The 23487-nt window shown below is 35.3% G+C and overlaps 1 protein-coding gene across 2 annotated transcripts in view; it reads right to left on the minus strand.

Moving 5' to 3' along the window:
- Positions 1-23487, minus strand: part of TNKS (tankyrase) — a 202005-nt gene that overhangs the window by 135861 nt on the left and 42657 nt on the right. The window contains exon 3 of one of the 2 annotated variants that reach the window (XM_045879766.3): positions 3237-3332. The exons of the other annotated variant lie outside the window; for it this stretch is intronic. Within the exon in view, the coding sequence (XP_045735722.1) occupies positions 3237-3332 (96 nt within the window). The remainder of the gene's footprint in view (positions 1-3236; positions 3333-23487) is intronic. 2 annotated transcript variants of the gene reach the window in all.

The following is a 23487-nucleotide window of genomic DNA, read 5'->3' on the forward strand; positions in this document are numbered from 1 at the left end:
AAGACTGAATATTGATAAAGAAGCACAATTCCAATGGAACTGATAAAATGACTCCAAATTCACAACGAAGCATAAAGAATGAAAACAACCTACCTAAAGGTAAACCCTAGAGGATTAGCTCAAAAAATTAAATAGATTCATAGAAGGGTATTATAAAGTCATTATAAATTCATGTTGCAGAAGAATACTTAATGCTTTCTGGGAATATCCATGTAACTAAATTTTTTAAAAAATTATTATTAAGCAGTATGCAATATATAAGACAGATCTGAATAAAGAAAAAGAAAAGTGTGGGGTATGTGTGCTCAGAAAAAAATGTTATAAATAAAATATACTTAAATGTTCTCACTAGGTAGTAGAATTAAGAATGACTTTTTTCCTTTTTTGAACTTTTTCTATTTTCCTTAATTTTCACAATGAATGTATTTCTTATAACTAGGGGGGAAAAGGCCAAAATAAATTTTTAAAAATCCAGAATCATAACACACCCACACTGCTCTTAAATAAAATTTACATGGGCTATTTTAGACTTTTCATATGCTTATTTCCTAAAAACAAAAACAAACAAAGAAACAAAAAACCACCTCCAAGTCCTTCAGTTGACTGCCCAGAACTTCAGAGTGGCTAACAAAATACAAAAAGCCCTCAAGAGTTCTTCTAAGCCTATCATTCACTTAGTACAATAATTCAACGAAGAGTTTGATGAGTCTCTCCAATTAATTATTCTCTTTAAAAATACCTAAGTGCACTATCCAAAGCAAATGGCTCTTGCTGGGATCCCTTAACTATAAAACTAAAGGTATGTGGTTGTTTTATATAGCTTTATAAAAATCCATGCATTCTGTATGCAGAAGGGGTTATTAGTCATTTACATATTTCAAAATACTCTGTAAAAAGAGATTTCCCTTTGTTAATTTCCTTTAAGGAATACACATATACACTTGTACACAGTTTTGGCTAATGCACAAAAGTAGTAACATAAAAGATATTACAGAGTCATCTTCAGCAACTGAATTCCCAAAGCAGAAAAATATTAAGGTCAGAAAGTTGACTCTCAAGGTAAGTACTAGTACCACAACAGCATCTGGCATAAAAATAAAGAACACTTCACAGAAAATAATCTCTAATAACTCTACATTAAGGCATTCCTTTCAAAAGACTTTTTTTAATCAATGCTTTATCATTTTAATTTAGCTTTGGAAATATTTCCTCTATAATTCCATTCGAAAAACTGCTTAGAAGAGAACCTGCATGGCAGAGAAACCTTTTAGAATGTATCTCCCTTAAGCGTTAATTCACTGTATTATATAACATGAATGTGTAAATATTACTAGCTTATATTTTCCACAAAATTAACTAATATCACTAGAATGTTTTTCTTTTAAATCATATTTGAAAAGTTGTATGTCATTTCCAAAAGAGTAAATATTCGTGAAAAAAGCAATTAATGAATTCAGTATTATGACTAAGAAGAGTTAAGATCTTCCCTCTAAGCAAAGTACAATGTAAGATGCTTTTCAAATCAAGTTTAACAGATATGGTATCTGTCCTCCAGTAATCTAGTCTCCATGAGTTATTATGCCATAGCTCTTTTGCAAACTAACAGCAGCCGATATAATCCCCCCAGAAATCGTTTCAAATTAGGAGATAGCTTCTTGCTGTTAATAATTTATATTTAAACTTTGTCTTTCGAAAAACTGAAAGTGGATCTAAAAAGAGTGTCGCATGAAATGAATCTAACAAATGGACAAGGAAGGCTCTGAGGGTTGAAGAGGAGGAAAGGTCAGAGGGAGGACACTCAGATATAGAGACAGTCTTGGTCAGCATTTCTAATGTACCTCTGTTACTAGGAACAAACGCTCTCTCTCCTTTGGTAGAGACCACTCCAAGGCTGCTCCTATGGCCCACTGCTTTGTTAAAAGAGGAGACGGAAGGGCTGCAGAACATAAGGAGGCCTGAGGCTACGTATTTTCATTTCATTATTTAAAAGTGTATAATTATATTTAAATTTCTTCTTATCTGCACTGGCTTAAAATAGCTTTGTTCTTCTAGTGGATGTTATCGTGATTCAGCAACCAAAACACTTAATCAATGAATTGAGAAAAGTCTTATTACTTTACTTCAGCAGAGATTATCTTAATTTTAACACAGTGGGACGTTGTCTTTCTATGAGAGTAATTAAGCAAAATTCCACATATTATCAAAGCTTTCTATATATAAACATTTTCCATTCACCTCAGAATCTTTGATAGAAATGCACAGTATGAAAAAAAAAAAAAAAAGAAATGCACAGTATGTACTCTAAACTTAAAAGTGAACGTAAGATTTATTTTCTTCAAACACAGGCAAATTTAAAAGGAAGGTAAAAGTCATTTACTTTCACACAACCTAAAACAATACTGTTAGCACTGCAGTGACAAAGAGACTCGAAATTGCAAAGGTCAGTTAAGTAAAAGAAGGCAAAGGCAGCAGAACTCAGATGCTAAGAATAAAAACAAAAATAGATCCAATGCAGCATTTTGAGAATGAAGATCAATGAAAACAGTTGCTCAATATCATCTCACTTATAGCAGCATTTTCTATATCGTTATGAGACAGTCTTTCTAGTCTAGCATTTCCTCTTTTGCTGGTTCTTGACATTTGCCTTAATAAAAACCAATACTTAAGCCCCAAATTTTCGTGATCTGAAATGAAAAGATAACACATTGCCTCATCTACAAAGTACTTAGCTATCATGGACAAAGTGAGAAGACAGGTAAAAATGCAAACAGAAGGGCAAGGGAGGGACAGCATCATATTTTATTTAACTATTGCCCTGAGTAATAAGGCAGCAGGTTGTCTTTCCAATCAAAACTACTTTCATAAAGTAATACAAATGCCCTTGCTTGCTCAATGGTGAAGGTCTTCAAAAGAAATCAACTGAGAAGATGAGGTACAGGAAAATCACGATCTAAACCATAAAAAAGGACTAAAATGTGAGTGAATAATGTATGTTACCATTTAATGTTGTAATTCTCAGAAATTCTACGAATAAACAGTCTTATTGCTTATGCTTATGACAGCATAGAAATTAATGAGACAGTTAATATAGCAAATCAGTAATAAAGTAGAGATAATGGCATATATATTTGTTGAGCTTCACCAGCAGGAATATCAAATGCAGCGCATAACAATTTCATATAATCAAGCTAGTAGTTCCATAGATAAAATAACTTGGTAGCTCTCTGTTTTCCTACCTGTAAGGACAGCCTTTGCTGAAGAATCTGCCAGGTCCAGGGCTGATTTCCCATCCGTGTTCCGAATGTTTGGATCAGCTCCGTGCTGCAGCAGCACTGTGCAGGGAAAGCAGAAGCAATATCTTACCTCAGGGATACAAAGATTATTTACTGGTAAGTGTCGCCTCGGCATGGTGTAGGCAGAAACATACATTGCACAATTTGTTCTCTTTCAAGAAAAAAAAAGAAGCAAGCAAGCAACAGAAAGGTGGAAAAAAAGCACTGCAGCAAAGGATCCTCTCTAGAGTAAAGCAAAGTTGGCAACTTGTGGTACAGTATTATCACATGACTTAACATCATAAACATGAAACTAGAAAAATCTTGCACTAGACGGTTCGGGTTTGCCTCCTTCAGGCAGCAGAATGGGAAGCTGTGTGCTCACTGCCTCGCACGGCGAAATCCGCTACCCGTGAACCTCCCTATCTTTACCACCACGGTGGCTGCTTGTTGCTGGGGCTTTACTGCCCAATTTCCTAAGGCTTCCTCTCCTCAGAACAGTTGTAATACTGTGCAAGCCTTTTAGTGGCTCACTGCTTACACAGGAAACTCACCATAACATACTGGCTTGCTTCCAAGAAGTTGAGCAGACATGGTAATGCATGCAACTCTGGTTCCCTGCAGTCAAGCTGCAAAAAAGAGCTGCCTTCCCCAACAATTCTTTCCATGAAAAATGTTTAGGAACAGAAACTCAATCACTATAATATATGCTAAGGAATGAATGTTGCCCATGCTATATTCGGTGGAAAGTGGCTACAGAGAATTCTTAGACATGGAGGCTCCCCAAGGACAGAAGCACTGTTTAAGTAAAATCCAGATGTAGTAATTTATTAACCCAAAACATTTCTCAACCACATCTGGTACGTGGGTGTATGGGGGTGGGGGGGTGTTGCTGTCATGTTACCCAACCAATGGTTGAGCTAATAAATACATTAAAAACTTGCCCAAACAAGCAATTCCAAGTTATTCTAACAGTTCAAATAGTTACGATTTTGTGTACTCCCTAGGAGAACAGTAGCTGTTACCACTTACCATTACCCTACAACATAAATTTAAAACAAAGCAGAAATATTAAATTCAAATAAGTGGTTCAAGACATGTTATATAATGTCTCAAAACACCTGAGCCACTACTGTTGATGAGTCTCAAATTTTTATTCATTGACAGTTCCAAGCTAAAGCACCTACATTCCTTGGGAATATTTGGAAGACAATCCTCATATATTACCAAGTCATAAGTCCTGCTGTTTATAAAGCTCCTCCCCGTTCCTTTAATCCATAAGCCATCTAGTCAATAGCTTTATTATAATGTACAAAGGAACACCCTTATCTAAAATTAAGACGCAGCTGCTGGAATAATGTACATCAGCACCTCTTGCATTAAATCCTGGCTACTTTCAGATTTGGGACAGTAAAAACTAGCCGTGGCTGAGAGATTTTGCCAAGCCTTTCTATATTATTTCACCCTTGGATGCAAGTAATCATAATTATTTTCCAGATGTTTGCAAACTGACTCAAGAGTAAGTAGAATAAAATAACAAGTATCGCAATATCAAACTTTCATCATCATGAATAAGCTTTCATGGCAACAGTTTTGTGGGTTTTTTTTTTTTTAATTCCAAGAAGAAATCCCAACATGAAGGTTTGGCTTGTAAAGGGTCTTAATCATGAAGCCAATTCACGTATCAAATGTAAAGCTGACAGCTATCGCTTTATCTTTACTTAGTTGCTGACTGATGACATGCAAAGGGCAGGAAGACAAAGATGTAACAGCTACCATGAAATGCAGAGATTTTTACTGCATACTTGGAGAACTTCAGAACCGGCTTTAAATAAGTAAAGCAATATGTTAATTTAATAAGACCTGACAATAATATGATGGGAGCTTTTATTTTACAGCTTAAGAGGTAGAGGCAAAAAACTGAAAGCCTTATTGTTCCTCCAAAAGTCAACTAAAACCTCAATCTTTTTCGTTGTAGCTAGTATTTTACCTATTATCTCTCTGCAACTTTACAATAGAAATCTGCCATCACGGTTCAGCTGCAGGTTTGCTTTATTTTGAGTGACTTTTAAAGGGTAATCTTTTTACTAGAAATATCTGTTTGCTCAAGATTTTGAGTCCCATGTATTTCTTCCATCAGACCTAAACGCACAGAAACATCAGTGCTGAGTAATGCAGCAACAGAGAAAAAGAAGTTGAATTTTCTGAGCCAGATGCTGATAACAAAATCCACATTAGAAAATATTCAACCATCTTTAATTAACTGGATACCAGTTAACTAAAAAAGCAAAGCTCAGTAGAGTTAACAGTTGGGGGGGTGGCAATAAAGGCATCTATGACTAGAAGAAAGCTAACCTTCCCTGACTTGTATAAAAGGGCAGTGCTGGGAAGATTACATGAGAACAGAGCGGCATGCAAAAGCGCTAAGCACCGAGCCTGATATTACACAGCAGCTAATGATAATATTTAAAGCACATTTGTAAATGTAGACCTTGTTTATACTCTCAACGCTACCACTAACTACTAATTCAATGCTCTGTCCTAGAGCCAACTCTTTAGATCTTTACAGATAGTAAATATATAAGACTCTGTAGACCATATGGTCTCTGTCTGAACTACTCATCCTGGCCCCAACCTCATCCTTACAGAGGAAAAGTAGCCACAGACGATATTTAAAAGAATGTGTGTGGCTGTGTTCCAATAAAATTTTCTTTATGGACAGTGAAGTATGAATTTTGTAGAATTTTCATGTGTCACAAAATACTAGTACTGTGATTTTTAAAAAGCCATTTACAAATGTAAAAACAATTCTTAGCTTACAGGACATACAAAAAGCAAGTGGTGAGCTGTATTTGGCCTAGAGGTCATAGTTTGCCAAATCCAACCTTGGGCAGTGATATACAAAGTATGGTCTATGGACGATTCTAGTCCCAGAACTCTTTGCAATCCACCTACATTGAAATAAGCACAGAAATTAAGAGGAAGCATTTAGAATTGTGTATGTTATTTTAAAATTACTTTTTCTAGCATTTCATTTTTTTAATATTTTACAAAATTATTGGCCTGCCATGTACTGGAGAGGAAGAAAACTGGTCCTCTACCACATACAGTTTGAGAAGCAATGAGCCAGGGCACATGTAAAATTCTCTGGGCCAGAGTTCCAGGTCTATAAAGTGAAGGAGCTGGACTAGGCAGATGATTTCTAGATATCTAAGGCAGTTTAGAGCCAAAGACCGAACGCATTATAATCTGAAATCTAATTAAAAAAAAAAAAGTTACTTCAAGTAGAACATTTTCCTGCCCCACCCTCTAAATCAAAATTTAAAAAACTATTTTTCATTTACCCTAACATTTTAACAAAACTCAAAGTTGAGCCCATAATCAATGGAAGTTGTGGGGTACATACTAAAACATCCCAAGCGTCTCCCAAGCAATTCCTCCAATCGAATTGCTGTTTCACACTGTTCTCCTCAGGGATCTGTTTCCCTATTTCTAACACCAGAAGAATAGCACATACATCAGGCAAAGGTAACAACAATGGCTTTCAAGAACGTCCGTCTACACTTGAACTGGTGACACGCAGAACTCTCAATTCCGGCTGCTTCAAACTTTGCTTCCAAAGTTCTGAGTAATAAAATGCGACTTCTAATACATAATGCAATTAGAAATCCATCTTGTAACATCAATATACACTGACAAGACACTAGTATGAAACAGATTCTCCCTCAAAAGTAGCACAAATGTCTGAAGCAAAGTTACCAAAATATACAAACAATACACAAAGTAAGGCTTGGAAAAAGAACATGGAAACTAAAATCTGAGTAACGTTCAGTACATAAATTCAAGACTACTGTGGCCACTCAAAATCTCCTAGTACTATCTTTAACCAATTAGGTCATCATCAAATCTGGAATCCCAAATGACTTAACTGTATCCAATTGTTTGCCTGATATATCTCAAATCAATTTATCTCCTTTTGAGTTTAGGAGGATGGAGAAAATATAGCAGCTGGCATAACAACAGAGAGTTAAAACTAAGGGAGGATTACAATATTCAAAATGTCATTCTCAGAAGAGCTTATGGCAAGAAGGACATGTGATTTTCCTATTTCTGGTGTGAGCATTCAGCTACAATGAGCCAGATTCATGCCTTTACCCTGTGGCCAGCAAACACAGTAGAGACTAAAATTGTTTCATTCCTCAAAACTATTAAATTAAGCACTCATATCACTTTACTTCTTCCAAATAAAAAGAAAATATTTCTACATGTACACAAAGCCTATCAAATTCCTAGAAAAATAAAAAGTGCTACTATGATAAATTATATTTATTTTGTGATAAATTATATTTAATTACAGGTATTATTAATTTATTTAAGAAGATAAAAGAAATAGAAACAATATGAATTTTCCAAGCTAAAAACATAGCAAGACTTTTAGGTAAATTATCAAAAAGTGTTTAGTATGGTTTTCACTATAAAAGGTAGAAACCTTCTGCTAAAGTATTGTAAATGCTTTGTTATATGAACTTTAGAGTTACATTAAGGTCTAAAACTGTTCCTCACAATGAACACTCAATTTTTAAAGAAGTTGTGTTTATGTTAAAATGTGTTTCGTAGTCATCTTACTCTTTAAGAGTACAGAGATATTCTTTGACTGAGCTTCCATAATTGAATCACACAAAGGACTAAATGCATTAGATTTTTTAGCAAATAAAACCTAATTTTAGAGCAAAATATCAAGGGACCAAATTTTAACTAGCTACAATCTTCAATGTATAGGGCTCTCACCAACACACGTGGCTTTTAAAAGACATTTTTTTCTAAGTGATATAACATGACATATTCTGTGGCTGAGACATATTCAGATTGCCTCTCCCATAGAAACATGTACAATATTATAATTGTATAATACTAGTATTATACCACTATAATGCTATACATATTTATATACTATACATATTATTTGAAAAGCCATTTATTTTTTCATTCAGGATACTCTTTACTTACTATGGCATAAAAGTAAACTATTATATTTTATTTTAAAAAATCATCAAGAGTTGATTTATCACTAACAGTAAACATGAAAATTCAAATAACATGAATATATATATATATGGCATGATCCTATATAGTAGTATGGTTTACTAAATTTGGATTAGAGCTTACATGACATAATTTCCTGTTTTCAGTATTGGCTGACCAATCCTTAGGCTGTAAATAATGAACAGAACTAGATTTAAAACAAAAATATAACTTCTCAAAATCATCTAAGAGCTGGGGCGCCTGGGTGGCTCAGTCGTTAAGCGTCTGCCTTTGGCTCGGGTCATGGTCCCAAGGTCCTGGGATCGAGCGCCGCATCGGGCTCCCTGCTCTGCGGGAAGCCTGCTTCTCCCTCTCCCACTCCCCCTGCTTGTGTTCCCTCTCTCTCTGTGTCTCTCTCTGTCAAATAAATAAAATCTTTAAAAAAAAAAAATCATCTAAGAGCTAGTGAGATAAAGAATTATTAAGCCCAAAACTAAGGAGCAAAAACTGCCTTTGTTCTGAAAGCAATTACTAATACAGAAAAATATAAGCTGTCCTTTCAATGTCTCATAGGGCACAGGGAAGAGCAATCATTGCTGGGCCCCCCAAAGCAAAGATCCTAACAAAGACTGTCCCCACACAAAAAGGGTTATATCCTCAGGATGAGGATAAAGTGATGTGAACTCATCCTAATACAGAACCATACATCTGGTTGGAAAAACTGGGTGTCCAAACTATCTGAAGCCTTGACTTTGATTTTGAGGTGGTCCCAGATTGGCAGTAACACCAGGGTATCTGACAAACATATATGCCCATTCTCTCAGGGGAAGGTACCTTCATCAAAGGGCAAAAGGTTAATCCTATAAATAAATTTAGAGTAAAACGCCCAGCACAGAGCCAAGATAACCAGGCACAGAGGTAATCTAAAATGCAGAAGCAACAACTAACATCAATAAACAACACAAAAAATAGACCCATAAAAACTTCAGATACCGGAAAGAATTACCAGATACAATATAAAAAGAACTATGTTTAACATATTTAATGAAATAAAAGACAAGCTGAAATATCTAAGTTAGGTGAAACTATAAAAAGTGATACAGCAAATTTGTAAAATAACTAAAAAGAACCTCTAGAAATAAAATACAATTAACGGAAATTAAAAATGAAGGCTTTGGTTTCCAGCCAAGATAGAGTAACAGTAGCAGACTAGCCCTCTCTTCCTAACGTAAAAAATTATGAAACTGGACAAAATATATGAAGCAGCTAATCAAAGGCAGTGATCAACAGTTGTGCTAAACTGTGATCTTTGAAAGAAAGGAAACTCAAAAGGTGGATACCATAATCACTCAACTCTCTGCTTTGAGAGAATTTGGCAACCACGTGCATGTAACTAGAATCAGAGCAGAATATGGTGGTCATGTTGAGCTGAGAAGACAAGAGATCTGAATTCAGAGTAGACAAACTGGTTGGAATCTGTAGGATGGAAAACTGGAGAGGAGGGACTATACAGAGAGCAGGGCTCAGATGTCTGTATAGGGGACCCCTGTTGATAACAAGGCTGTGGGCTGGCCTGTATAGTTTGGATAAGACAAGACCATCTGAAGCTTACAGGTAGTAGCTGCTACTGGGCTGAGCACATAACAGAGGTAGTTGAGGTCAGAAAGTGCTAGAGGGGAAAGTAGTGCTGAGAGAAACTGAAGTCTGGCCTTAAGAAAGTATACAGATCCTATAAACACCTCCTCAACACAGCTGGTGCAGAACGGAGAAAACAAAAGGCCATCTTACTTATGAATAAGCACCGCACCCTAGAGCAGAGAGTTGGGGTCTACAATGTCAGTTTCCTTGTTTCACTGTTATTAATAACATTTGCACTGACGGTGCAAAAGTAACAAATAAAATTGCTGGTAACTTAGTACAAATCAAGGCAGTGGCACCAAACCATACTAGTGATCACTGAATTCTTCGCTACCATGCAATCGTCTTAAAAGAAAAAAAAAGTTTCATTTTAGAATGTCTTAATGACAGTAAAAATTATTAATTTTATTAAATCTTAACACTTAGATACACATCCTTTTAATGTTCTCTGTGAAGAACTGGAACATGCATAAAGGACTTCTGCCTATCAAAGAAACAAGAGTTGTCTCAGTGAAAGGACTTGTGTGATTATTGAGGTTGCAAGCTGAACTAGCCACTTTTTGTCATGATGCATCATTTTTAATTAAAAGAAATATGAATAGAAATACTATGATCATTCAGACCTGGGCATCTGGCAGGCATTTTTAAAATGTCAATGATAAATTTTAAGCATTCAAGCAAAAATTAGAATTTTGTAAAATTTTTTATCTACCTACATGAACTTGAACTTACTGTAAGTACTTAACTTTTCTGCTGACATTGGTATAATGAATGTAATTTTTGATATAGTATTTAAAATGTGTCAAAATTTTGGAATTTCTGTCTAACACAGTGAATCAGTATTTTCAAAGTGATCAATGGAAACTGTTACAAAATCATGTTTGGGTACAAATTCAAAGTGAAACACAGGCTAATGTACTGTGATGTTACAGAGTACAAAAAGTTTTCTGTTATGGTTTGTTTCCATATTGCAACTACCCATTTAGAAACTACCACTTGCCATGTTTGGATTGGCATATCAAAGAAGGATACTCACAATTATTTGAAAATGTTATTAAATACATTTCCCTCTTCCAACTAAAATCTGAATCTACTTCATCAGAACATAACTGAAGCAGATATGAGGATCCAGCTGACTCTGATTAAGCCAGATAATAAAGATTATTTGCATTAATGCCAATATTTTTACTAACTTTTTGTAGTTTTGATTTCGAATGTTATATATGACCCATATAAATAAAAGCTCTTCAGAATGCAAAAAGATCAAAATATTTGAAAACTGCCCTAGAATAAATCCTAGTCTAGACACACCCTAATAAATTCTAAAACCAAACCTCAACAAGATCTGCACAGGAGATAGTATTAACACTGAATCCCACTATGATAAAGATTTTAGGGAACACCTTGGGCTTTCCACAGAAATGCACTAATAAAGCATAAACCCAAACATCCAGAAGTTCAGGGTGACTTGCCAGCAACCAAACTCTCCGCTAAAATAAGAATAAAAATTTTTCGAAGATAGATAAAAATAACATTGCAGCCTCTACAATATCTACTACTGGATAAAAAAGTTATTAGACATATAAAGAAAAAGGAAAATGTGATCCACAATCAAGAACAACAACAACAAAAAACAGTCAAAGAAATTATATCCAAGATGGCCTAGATGTTGGACTTAGCAGACAAAGACTTTAAAGCAATTATTATAAATGAGATCAAAGAATTAAAGGAAAATATGATATGAAAAAGTAAACAGAGAGAGATACTCTAAGAACCAAGTTGGAAATTCTAGACTTGAAAACTTAAAGGAATCATGCTACCCAATTTCAAGATTATAAAGCTACAATAATTATGACAGTGAATTATTGGGATAAAAACAGATATTTAGATCAATAGAAAAGAAAACAGACCAAAACATGTATGGTCAATTGATTTTTCTATAGAGAAGGCAAGGTAATACAATGATGGAAAAAACAATCTTTTGAACAAATCATGCCGGAACAACTGCTATCTACAGAGATAAGAAAAAGGAAAAACACAAAGTTTGACTCTGATACCTCACAGTATACAAACAAATTAACTCCAAATGAAACATATATATATAAAAGTTAAAACAATAAAACCTATAGGACAAAACATGGAAGAAAATGTTCATGACCTTGAGACAGAAAGATTTTTTAAGATAAAAAGGGCCTAAACCATAAAAAAATATTGATCAATTGTACTTCATCAAAATTAAGATTTTCTGCTTTTCAAATGACACAATTATGAATATGAAAAGGAAAACCACAGACTAGAACAAAATATTTGCAACAAATACATGTGATAAAGAACTCAGATCCAGATTATATATGCTGAGACTGTAGAAATGACTCTGAAGTAAAATAGTCAAGAGATAGCTTTCTATTGTGTAAAAGTCCAAGTTTTTAATCATACCTTTTTTAGTCTTTGCCTTTCATAAAGAAGTCACCAAAAAATCAGAATTCTGTCAACATCTGGGACTAGCATACTTATTTCACCTGCCTTTTTGTGTCTAATTAGATGCCTACTTACTGTTTTTTTCCATGTACCTCACTGGAAAAAAATAAGACTGCATTTCTTTTTTTAAAAAAGCTCAAAAAAATCAAATTCCCTGTAAGTCTGCTTCACTTACTAATGGCAAAACATCCTAGTTAACCAGTTAAGAACACAGCTGTGGTTAAGAGACGGTCCTCTCAGAACTAGAAGGCAGGAGTTAGAATCCTGGTTCCGCCACCTCCCAGTTCTGGGGCCCTAGGACACTATTTCACCTCTCTGCTCTTCTGTTTTCTCATCTGTAAAAAAAAAAAAAAAAAAAGAGAAAGAGAGAGATAATAACGGTACCCAGCACATGGGCAATTAGGAGGACAAAAAGAATAAATATTTGGGAGTCCTCAGAACAGTGCCCAGCATATAGTAGGCATGTGCATAAGGCAAAGGAGATTAGGAGGTACAAACTTCCAGTGATAAAATCAGTTAAGTCGCGAGGATGTAAAGTACAGTGTGGGGTAGATTCTTGATAATATCATAATAACTTTGGTGACAGATGGTAACTAGACATACCATGGGGATCACTATAATGTGATTATAGTGAAATATTACAAAATATTTACTCACTCAGAAAATTAATCCAAGTGAATAAAAATTTACTGAATTCACATAGAAGTTCTTTATGATCAAATTATGACAAATTTTGGCATGAAATTTTATAATAATAATAATAAAAGATTAGATTTTGTTCCCATTGTCAAGTTTACCTATAAATATAGACAATCAAGAATTTTTAAAAAGGTCCATTGCATCTAGAGTAACTTAGAAAGAGATTATTCTGTACGTATATATAGTAGATTTTTAGAGCTAGATCAATGACATAACTCTTTGCAATAGAGTTAAACCAGGCCACAATACATCTGTGAAATCAGCATTATCTGCCCTCACAAGTGACAATTTAAATTAAAAGATAAAGCAGGCCCTGGAATAAATATTAAGAATGGTTATAACAAAGAATATCTCTTTCCACCTGGAAACCCCAGAGAGTCAAGTCTAAAAGAAAGTACTGTCCAGGAGTCAGATAAACCTGGGTTTTAGAATACTGCTCTGTCCTTTGCGACTGTCTGACCTTACACAAGTTACTTCACCTCTGTCAATCTCAATTTCCTCTTTCATACAACACTACCTTCCTCAGAGAATTGCTATTATAATTAAGTGAGACAATACATATAAACCTAGCTTGGCTCTTGGCATATAATAGGGATTCAATAAACACCCTGTCCCTTCAATCAGGATCTTTTCATCTTCACTTTTTTTTGGGGGGGGGGGGGAAACCACCAGAATCACATACACCGAAAGTGCTAAAAATAATATATCTGTTGGATTGAAATAAAGGCAAAATGGTAACAGCCCTAGGAACAATGAATTCATTTGTGCCAAGTCAATGATTGTTTTATGCTTCTTTTTATTTAGGGGAGATAACTTTTTCAAAAACTTGACTAGACTCAGCTAAATGAAACACTAAGCAGATTACTTTAGTCTGACTACGCAAGTTTATAACAGGATCCCAGAATTTTTACAGTTCAAAGGGACAATGACCACATGCAAAAGGGTGCTTCCCAATCTCTCTCTGGGAAAGAAAGGGCAGACCCCACCTACACCTTTCTGAAACCTTCCCTAAATTGCCATCCCCATCTCCCCTCTCTCAAGGCCTCAAGGACTTAGTATTCCAGGCAAACTCCCCATTAGTCTAAAACGTTAAGACCAATTAAAATTAGTCTTAGTACCACTAGACACAAAGTTTAAGTTGCACATTTAAAAACATTTTCCACAAGGAACATAGGATTGAACCCGTACCATAACATTCTCATTCTGCTTTGGGTGATGGGCATTAAGGAGGGCACGTGATCTGATGAGTGCCAGGCGTTATACACAACTAACGAATCATTGAACACTACATCAAAAACTAATGATGTACTATATGTTGGCTAACTGAACTTAATATAAATAAATAAATAAAAAGTTAAAAAAGAAATTATATCACTACTATTATTTTCCTCTACCTCTGAGAACAGATTCAACAGACTGAACTTCAATGTACTGTTGTACTTTCAATCTGACGAAGAATATAACTCTTTAAGTTTTCATTCTTTGGGACATATACCAAATAATTTTGACTTTTGTTTTTCTATTGGATTTCACAAATTATCCTATTAGCAATATTAGCAATATTCTTTCCTTTCCTTTCTTCTTCTTTGTTTTTTGCTCTACTTTTTAATCCCATGGCTTATTTTATAACTGGAAGTGTGTTCCTCTTAATTCCCTTCACCTGTTTTGCCCACACACATCCCAACCAATATTACAGTATTTTTAATAACAGTATTCAATCACATTTTTACACCCAGCTTAGTTCGTTTCCCCTGGGTTGAAGAAGAACAACTGATTTCATGTCTTATTAAATCATAATTCAAGTTTAAAAAATTATACAGGCTATGAAACAAAGGACATAAACTAATTCACATTGGTGATAGCAAAGAACAGCATATGGTAACTGCCACCCAGTCCATGATTAGGCTTTTACTGACTGTCAGAATACAAAACCCACCTATGAGAACGCTTTACTGTTGCCACCCAAGAGAAAAGAGAATGGACGGGAAGCAAGCATTTACTGAGGCTCTACCTGCTTTATTTTTTCGCTTAACTTCCATTAACAACCCAACGCAATATGTAGGATACTCGTTTTATAAATGAGAGATTGAGGCTCATAGCAACTAAATCATTTGTACAAGATGACAGTTTTTAAGCAGTAAAGTAGAATTCATACCTACTACTAAAGCCAGGCATTTAATTTCTACCTTATCATTCTACACAAGTACAAGGCAAGATCGCCCCCGAACTGTAATTCAAGCTTTCTTCTTCTTAGGTGAATTCTGAAAGGCACATCTACATATTTGTCCTAAATACCTTATCTACTCCTCCCATGACCAATGACCCCTTTCTCATCCCATCAAACAATCCCCCTGTGGGAAAGCATGAAACCAAGACTCAGAAATAACACCCATGACAGCTCGGGTTCCATTTGAGGAGACCCACTACAATACTTCCGGCTCTTGTTCCCTCAATCCTCATGCTCAAGCATGTTCTTTCTCAAGATCAACACTGAAAACCGTGCCCCAAAATAGGCACAGTAAATAAAAGGCAAAATAAAATATATGCCCTCTATCTCTAACCATGATTACTTGTACCACACAGCTAATTTAGAAATTTTCAGGCTTGACACAAAATAAACATATATTTGGATTCCCTGTGGGATTTCTTTTTTCTTTTTTTAAAAAGGTTTTATTTATCCATTCAGCAAGAGAGACAGCACGCATGCACAAGTGGGGGGGAGGGGAGAGGGAGAGGGAGAAAGAGAATCTCAAGCAGACTCCGCACTGAGTGCTGAGTCCAACACAGAGCTGGATCTCACGACCCTGAGATCATGACCTGAGCTGAAATCTAGAGTCCAACGCTTAATGAACTAAGCCACCCTTAACCAACTAAGCCACCCAGGCACCCCATCCTGTGGGATTTCTTAATGGCTTATTTGTAACTGTCATATCTAAGGGAAAAATATTAAACAACTCACAGTAAGGTTTACATACTTAATCCTGGATTCTGTTTATGGATGAAAAGTCTAACACCCACTCCATTTTAAAAAGAAAATTAACAGATTCCAATAATTTAAGAACTAAAACAAGAGTACCTAACATTTTTTAAAGCCTGGAACTGCAATTATTACACTTAACTTTCTATGTAGTTTGGTCAGCTGAGAATGAGGAGTGGAAAGGACTCTGTCTTTCTTTCCCATCTGGACCTGCTCCTGCAATCTCTGTTACCACAGAACTATACAAAGCAGGGACACAGCTTTAATATGCACACGTTTCAGGTAACACGATAACCATGTAAAGGGAGAACTGATTACATGAGCCATTTGCCTCAAATACCATTTTCATACAACCACAACTTAAGCCATGCATCATCTCACTGAAATCCAGACTGTTTTGGATCACCATGGTTAATCTAAAAGTAAACGCAAATGTATACTTAATTCCTTTAATAGGCAGACTTGAGTCATATGCAAATCCTTGCATCACTTCAAAAAAAGCATGAGGTCTTTTTTTGTTGTTCTTGGTTTTTGACCTTTTCCCCTCTAAACATCTTTGATATATATATTTTTAAGATTTTATTTATTTATTTGTCAGAGAGAGAGAGAAAGCACCAGAGAGCGGCAGGCAGAGGGAGAAGCAGGCTCCCTCAGCAGAGTGCCTAATGTGGGACTCGATCCCAGGACCCTGGGATCATGACCCAAGCCAAAGACAGACACTTAACCAACTGAGCCACCCAGGCATCCCTCTTTGATATATTAAGTCCTTAGGACAATGAAGGCATTCACTCTGTAATTCCTAATAAAATACAATGAACAAATATAAAACTCAATATATAAATATATATAGGGCGCCTGGGTGGCTCAGTTGGTTAAGTGACTGCCTTTGGCTCAGGTCATGATCCTGGAGTCCCGGGATCGAGTCCCGCATCAGGCTCCCTGCTCAGCAGGGAGTCTACTTCTCCCTCTGACCCTGCCCCCTTCGTGTTCTCTCTCTCTCTCTCAAATAAATAAAATCTTAAAAAAAAAAAAAAAATATATATATATATATATATATATTTACCACCATTAACCATAATGCCTACTAAAATAGTCCCAAATTTATCAGGTAAACGTATAAATACTCTAACTTTCTTGAAAGCAGTTGAACCTAAGTGGGCAAGTTATCAAGATAACGGTATTCAGTGTCAGTGGGGATTTTTTCAGAAGGGAAAAACTGCTATCATTCTTGGCTCTTCTTTTTAAGGATACAAGTGTGGAATTTTGCCAACTTTTACTTTTTATGAAAATGCTATATTGAGACTTGTTTAAAAGATCCCAATTCAGTATTTATATGGAAAATTGATGGTAAAAATGCCTACAGGAGGTATTCTGGCAGGAAAAGGGAAAAGAGACAATCATGAAACAAAAGCAAGTGAATCATATTCTCAAGGGCTTCACTGAATTTTCAACGAATTTTTGCAAAGAGTAAGGAATATGTGAGAAATGACTTTCCTTAACCTAGCTCATTTATGAATGACATATAAATACATAATGTGACAGATTAAATCAAGAGCCCTAGTAGAGATCTTCAGCAGCTACAATTTCTTTGGTTCTTATTAAGAAGTTGTGGCTTTCCAGGAATTTATGCTGAAGTAATTAAGGTTTACACATATATGTAATGAAAAGGATACTCTCTGTAGTACTGTTTATAAAACAAAAGTGAAAAATCAGAAATATTATAAATAGTCTAATATGGGTGAGTGATTTAATAATAATGGTTATTTCCTTATAATTCTTGACAGCCATTAAAAATGAGATTAGATAAAAATATTCATTGATAATGAAATATATTCACAACACAAAGTGAAAAAGTAAGAAAATGGTATGCATGGAATGATCCCATTTTTATTATAAAAAGGACTATATACACAGGTACAGTGGGTCTAACAATATTGTTCAAAAGAAATTCCTACAGTAATGGAAATTACTATAATCTGCACACTCTGATATGATAACCAACAGTCATATATGGTTATTAAGCACTTGAAATGTGACTAGTGCAACTGAGGAACTAAATTTTTGATTTGTTAAATTTTAGCTAATTTTCATTTAATGGCTACCACAGTGGGCAGAAAATAAGGCGTGACCATTGTTATGGGTATATTTTCTAACTCTTCTTTAATGAACACCTATTACTTCTAATAATACTGTTAGGACAAAACCAAGAAAGTTGTTAATTTTGAGATACTATGTTTAAAATAACAGGAAGTAAGAATGTACCCAAGACAGTCCAGCACTGATCCCACTCTTCCCATGCCCCACCCCCAATGCATGCCATTTCAAGTTCCAGGGCTTTTGACTTCATCAAAGGACAGGTAACCATGGAAGTGATCAGGCAAAACTCCATTCACAATAGAGCTTATAGAAGGAAAGTAAATATCTCTTTCTAGATAGCAGATAATATAAAATGGAGTTATCTGGATTATGAGAGCGATATTACTTTAGGAGTGAGTTACAATAACAAAAACTTGGTTTAAGTTTTAGTAAATACATTATCTTAAGATTTTGTTTTTGGGTTTTTTTTAATAAGGCTAGGTAAAGAATACGACTTTAAATTTGCTAAATATTATATGATCTAAAAAGCTAAACTAAAAGTAAAGAGGAATTTATCTGGCGAGATTGAAATTAATTTTAAAGATTGAAATTAATTTTTTATACTTAAACTATATTCTTAAATAAATCCCACTAAGCAGAGAGAACTTTCAGTTCTCAATCAAGAAAACATTTCTGTCATAACAACTTTATATCAGCTCTACAGACTGTGGGAAAGTAACAATTTTCTCCTTCCCTCACTGATAAAATGGTAGGTAATGTGAATCATCTCTGCCTCATGCATAAGACATAAATATTAGTGAAATTAACTTCATTAAGTACTTTGAGCTGCCTCAAGGGAAAGCACTTTATTATGTACCATCCATCCACAGCAATTTTTCGTACACTTGCCACCATCACCTTTCTCTTTCTTCTCCCTCCCTACCTCAATTCCTCAGTTCCTGACAGCAGCAATTCAAAGGTTTAATCCACAAGTGGCAACAAAAACTGTTGACTGCCCGTTCTTTAAGGAAAATCCACTATACCAGAAGTCAATGCATGACTGGAATCAATATCCAACGACTTATCCTAATGAAGAATACAATGATTAGACAAATGACAGATAATCTAACATAATTTATACCTGACCATAAAACGTGTTCTGTATTTCTACATGAATATGGGAGTGTTGGACATACTGCAAATTCACCTAACTTTAAAATGAAAACACTTCAAAATATCACCTAATCAAGAAGTGGGAAATTACTTGCCTTCCTTATCGCCATCAACACAGACTTAATGTAAAAAAAAAAGGTCACATAGAATAACGCCATCTTCTTATGAGCTGCTTTGTCATTCCACACACATTTCTTGAAAATATAATTAGTACCAGTGATAGGCAATAAGAATACAAGAATGAATAATAAGATTGTTAGTTCCTTACCACAGAGAACCAACAATCAAGCAAGAAGAACCAAGTAAGATCTAAGTGGCATACTACAGAAGCATATGACAAGGTACTACCATATCTGGAGCATACTCAAGTTCACACCTTATCTGATTCAGTTTAAGAGACTAGCCCCTGGTCCTACAGCTGCATTAGAAAGTAAATATATTTTGATTAGAACAATTTTAATTTAATAACTGTGTTTATGACCCTGGTCTATTTGGGGAACAGCTCCAAGATATTTTTCTCCATAATGGCATCCAGACAAGTCATTCTTAACTAATCATTTCTTTATTGTTTATCTTTACTCTGAATTCAATTTCACAAAGAGTGTTTTCAGTCAGGCTAGTCCGGGTTATGTTGCAGTAACAAAGTGCTCCAGAATCTCATAGGCTTAACAAAATAAGTTCATTTCTTACTCACACAAGTTGAAAAAGTGACATCAGAGGAGTTTCCTTACTCACAGGCCTAGGCTGAAGAGAGCTTTATGTTAAAATGTGATACCTACATAACCAAGGTAGAGAAAAACAAAATATGGTAAACTGTGCTTTGGTTCTTAACACTTCTGCTCAGAGATTATATATTTTGCTCCCATTCACATTTTGTTGGGGGGATAAAGAAGGAAAGTAAATATATTCAGTGGACAGAGGACTGCTTACTTCTAGATGCCAATAAGAACTGGAGGTTTAGACTACACCAGATTAAAAAGACCAGTTTTGATATTTAAACTGCTCATATTTTCTGTCTCGATATTGTGGAAATATAGAAAACTATGCAAATTCCACCAAAGCCAATAACATGAAGAAACAGTTCAAAGGACATCTATGTGTCCTCCTATCTCAAAAAGCAGAGGGAAAGTACAAATGAAAAAAAATGTTTAACTGTAAGGAATTATTGAGCCTTCCTTTATGGAACGATTTCAGGCAATAAGCTATTAAAAATAACCCATTTCCCTAAATTCTAAAAATATACTTCCAAATGGCAGGGGCAAACAATGTTATCACAAAAATAAGCATGTACATTTTAGATAATTATTTTCCAATTAAACAAGGTCCACCTGACTTTTACTCTTAAATCTTAAAATTGACCTGTATAATATATTGTTTTCATTATGGAGTGGCTTATTCTTTCATTTTGATTTTTAAAAATGTATCCTAAACAAATTGTTATAATGTAATTCAAGAAGAAACCCTTAAACACAAAACTGCTTTCCTGTATTTCTGTAATGTAATTAAAATTATAATCTTATTTCACCATAAACTGTTTTTAACCTAAGAATAATTGTCTAACAGAAATCTTACCTTACTATTCCAATGCTGTTGAGACACCAAATACTGTTCTATTTTAATTGACAAATTGGACTTTACCAAAATTAAAAACCTTTGCTTGTCCAAAGACACCATTAAGAAAATGAAAGGTAAGGCACAGATTGGGAGAAAGGATTCACAGTACATACATCTTAAGACCTATATCCATAACACACACACACAAAAAAAATTCTTAAAACTCAATAATAAGAATACAAAAAAAAAAAAGGTCTGAACTGCGATCTCACAAAAGAACATACATAAATGACCAGTAAGTATATGAAAATATGCTCAACACACTCAGCCAGCAGGGATGTTGCTTTTTATAAAGTTCAACAGAAACATATCACTCCACCTAGCAATTCCACTCGTAGGCATCTACCCAAGAGAACCGAAGCAATATCTTCACACCAAGACCTTTACACACCAGCGTCCACAGCAGTCCTCTTTGTAAGAGCCACAGACTGGAAACCACCCAACTGTACATCCATGATGGAACACTATACAACAACAAAAAGGAACTACTGATGAGCACAGTAATATAAACTGCCAAACTTTTAGCTAAACGGACTCAGAAAGAAAAAGAAGACTCAAATAACCAGAATCACACATGAAAGGAGTACATTACTACCAAGCTTACAGAACTAAGGATTATAAAGAAATATTAGGAACTGAATGGGAAAACTAGATACCCACATGTCAAAGAATGAAGTTGGACCTCGTAATCTCATGTCATATACAAATATTAACTCCATATGGATCAAAGACCTAAAAAAAGAACTAAAACTATAAAACATAGAAGAAATGTTCCCTATGTTTAGAAGAAAGCATAGGGTTAAATCTTCATAACCTAGGCTTTGGCAAAGAAGTCTTAGATACGACACCAAAGCACAAACAACAAAAGAAAAAAGTAGACTTTTTAATGTTCATCAAAACTAAAAACTTTTTCCCTTTAAAGTACATTATCAAGAAAGTGAAAAGACAGCACAGAAGGGGGAAAATATTTGCAAATCATTTTTCTGATATAGAACTTGTATCTAGATATATAAAAAACTCTTACAATTCAGTAACAGAGACAATCCAATTAAAAATGAACAAAGGACATAAACAGGCATTTCTCCAAAAACCATATACAAATGGCCAAAGGGCACACAAAAAATGCTCAACATTACGCAAAATAAGACCACAATGAAGTTCTAGCACAGAGTAGGCATTTTATGGAGGAGGCACAGAAGTATGTAACACTTGGAAACAGTGCAAAATAAGGCAGACAAGGTTCCCGTGTTTCTATCAGGCACAGAGTAGGGAAGAGTACACAGAGATGATGAACAAATATATTATTAAACAAATATATAATCTCAGGTAACAGGTGCTATTATGTAAAATGAAACATGGTTGGTAAAATGAAACGTGGTTAGAGAAACCAGACAAGCAGGGCAGGGCAAGAAATTATGATAGTGTCGTCAGGCAAAAGTACAAGGAATTAACATTATGTGTGAAAACCTGGGGAAAAAGTGTTCCAGGCAAAAGGAACAAGTACACAGACTCTGATAAAGAAGCAACTTTGACTCATTTTAGAGACAATAAGGCCAGTGTAGCTGAAACATGAAGAAAGGGAGAGAAGGACAGGCATGAAATTCATGATGTAGGTGGGAGTCTGACCTAGATCAAGTAGGGCCCTGATAAGGAATTAAGATGTCATTTAAGTGTAATGAGAATTCTTTGTGCAGCATTTTAATCAGGCCAATGGTGTGATCTGATCAGGGCATATAACCTGTGCAGCTGCAAAGGGCCCCATGCTTGGTTTAATGCTTTGCTGTCACCATCTTAAAATCCTTAATAATTGTAACATTTAACATGTATTTTGTAAACAAAGTCCAAAATGGGACAATGGAGCATGTTGTGAGAGAAGAGATACACTGGGCGGCAGCACGTGCACACGCAGTAAAATCAGAAGTTTAAAAAAAAAAAGAAGTTTATAGACAGCTGTTGAACAATATTTTAAGAATATTTGGTTTTTCTCCCCCCAGAAACAGTATTAAGGTAACCTTTAAAGGCATAATGAGATGGCTCAAAGAATGGCAACCGTTATTCAATATTTGAAGGGATCCAAATTCAAAGCCCAACCCGTGTCTACTTCCTCCTTTCCCTGACTCACCCCCACCCCGCACCTCCCCACTCAGTGCCCCTCCGGGAATGGTACCCAGTTGCTGTGGTGAGGCCTGAAGAGCCATGTCCGTACCAGGGAACTTCTCTGGTACCAAAGATGATTGAGTCAACAACTGACTCAAGCCGGGGCATTGGATTCTTTCTATCTCAGGTTTAAAAACCAGAGCGAACCTGAAGCCAAGACACATCCACATGAGTGGAGGATTCTAGAGTGAAGGTTCATAGACCTGTGCTGCTGAAGTCCCTAGAGCTGGCTTGGTTCTTCACATCTCAATTCTGGGTTTTCCTGAATGGTTGAGTTTCTGACTCAACGTGTATTCTGACAATTTTACATTGTTATCACTTAACAATACCAGACCTTTTAGTCTAGCTGATCCTACCACCACCCATGATCCAGAACTCCTA

This window comes from Mirounga angustirostris, unplaced genomic scaffold (genome assembly GCF_029215605.1).
Source record: "Mirounga angustirostris isolate CCGP_5_RB_7025 unplaced genomic scaffold, mMirAng1.0.hap1 SCAF_2, whole genome shotgun sequence".
NCBI classification, from domain to species: domain Eukaryota; kingdom Metazoa; phylum Chordata; class Mammalia; order Carnivora; family Phocidae; genus Mirounga; species Mirounga angustirostris.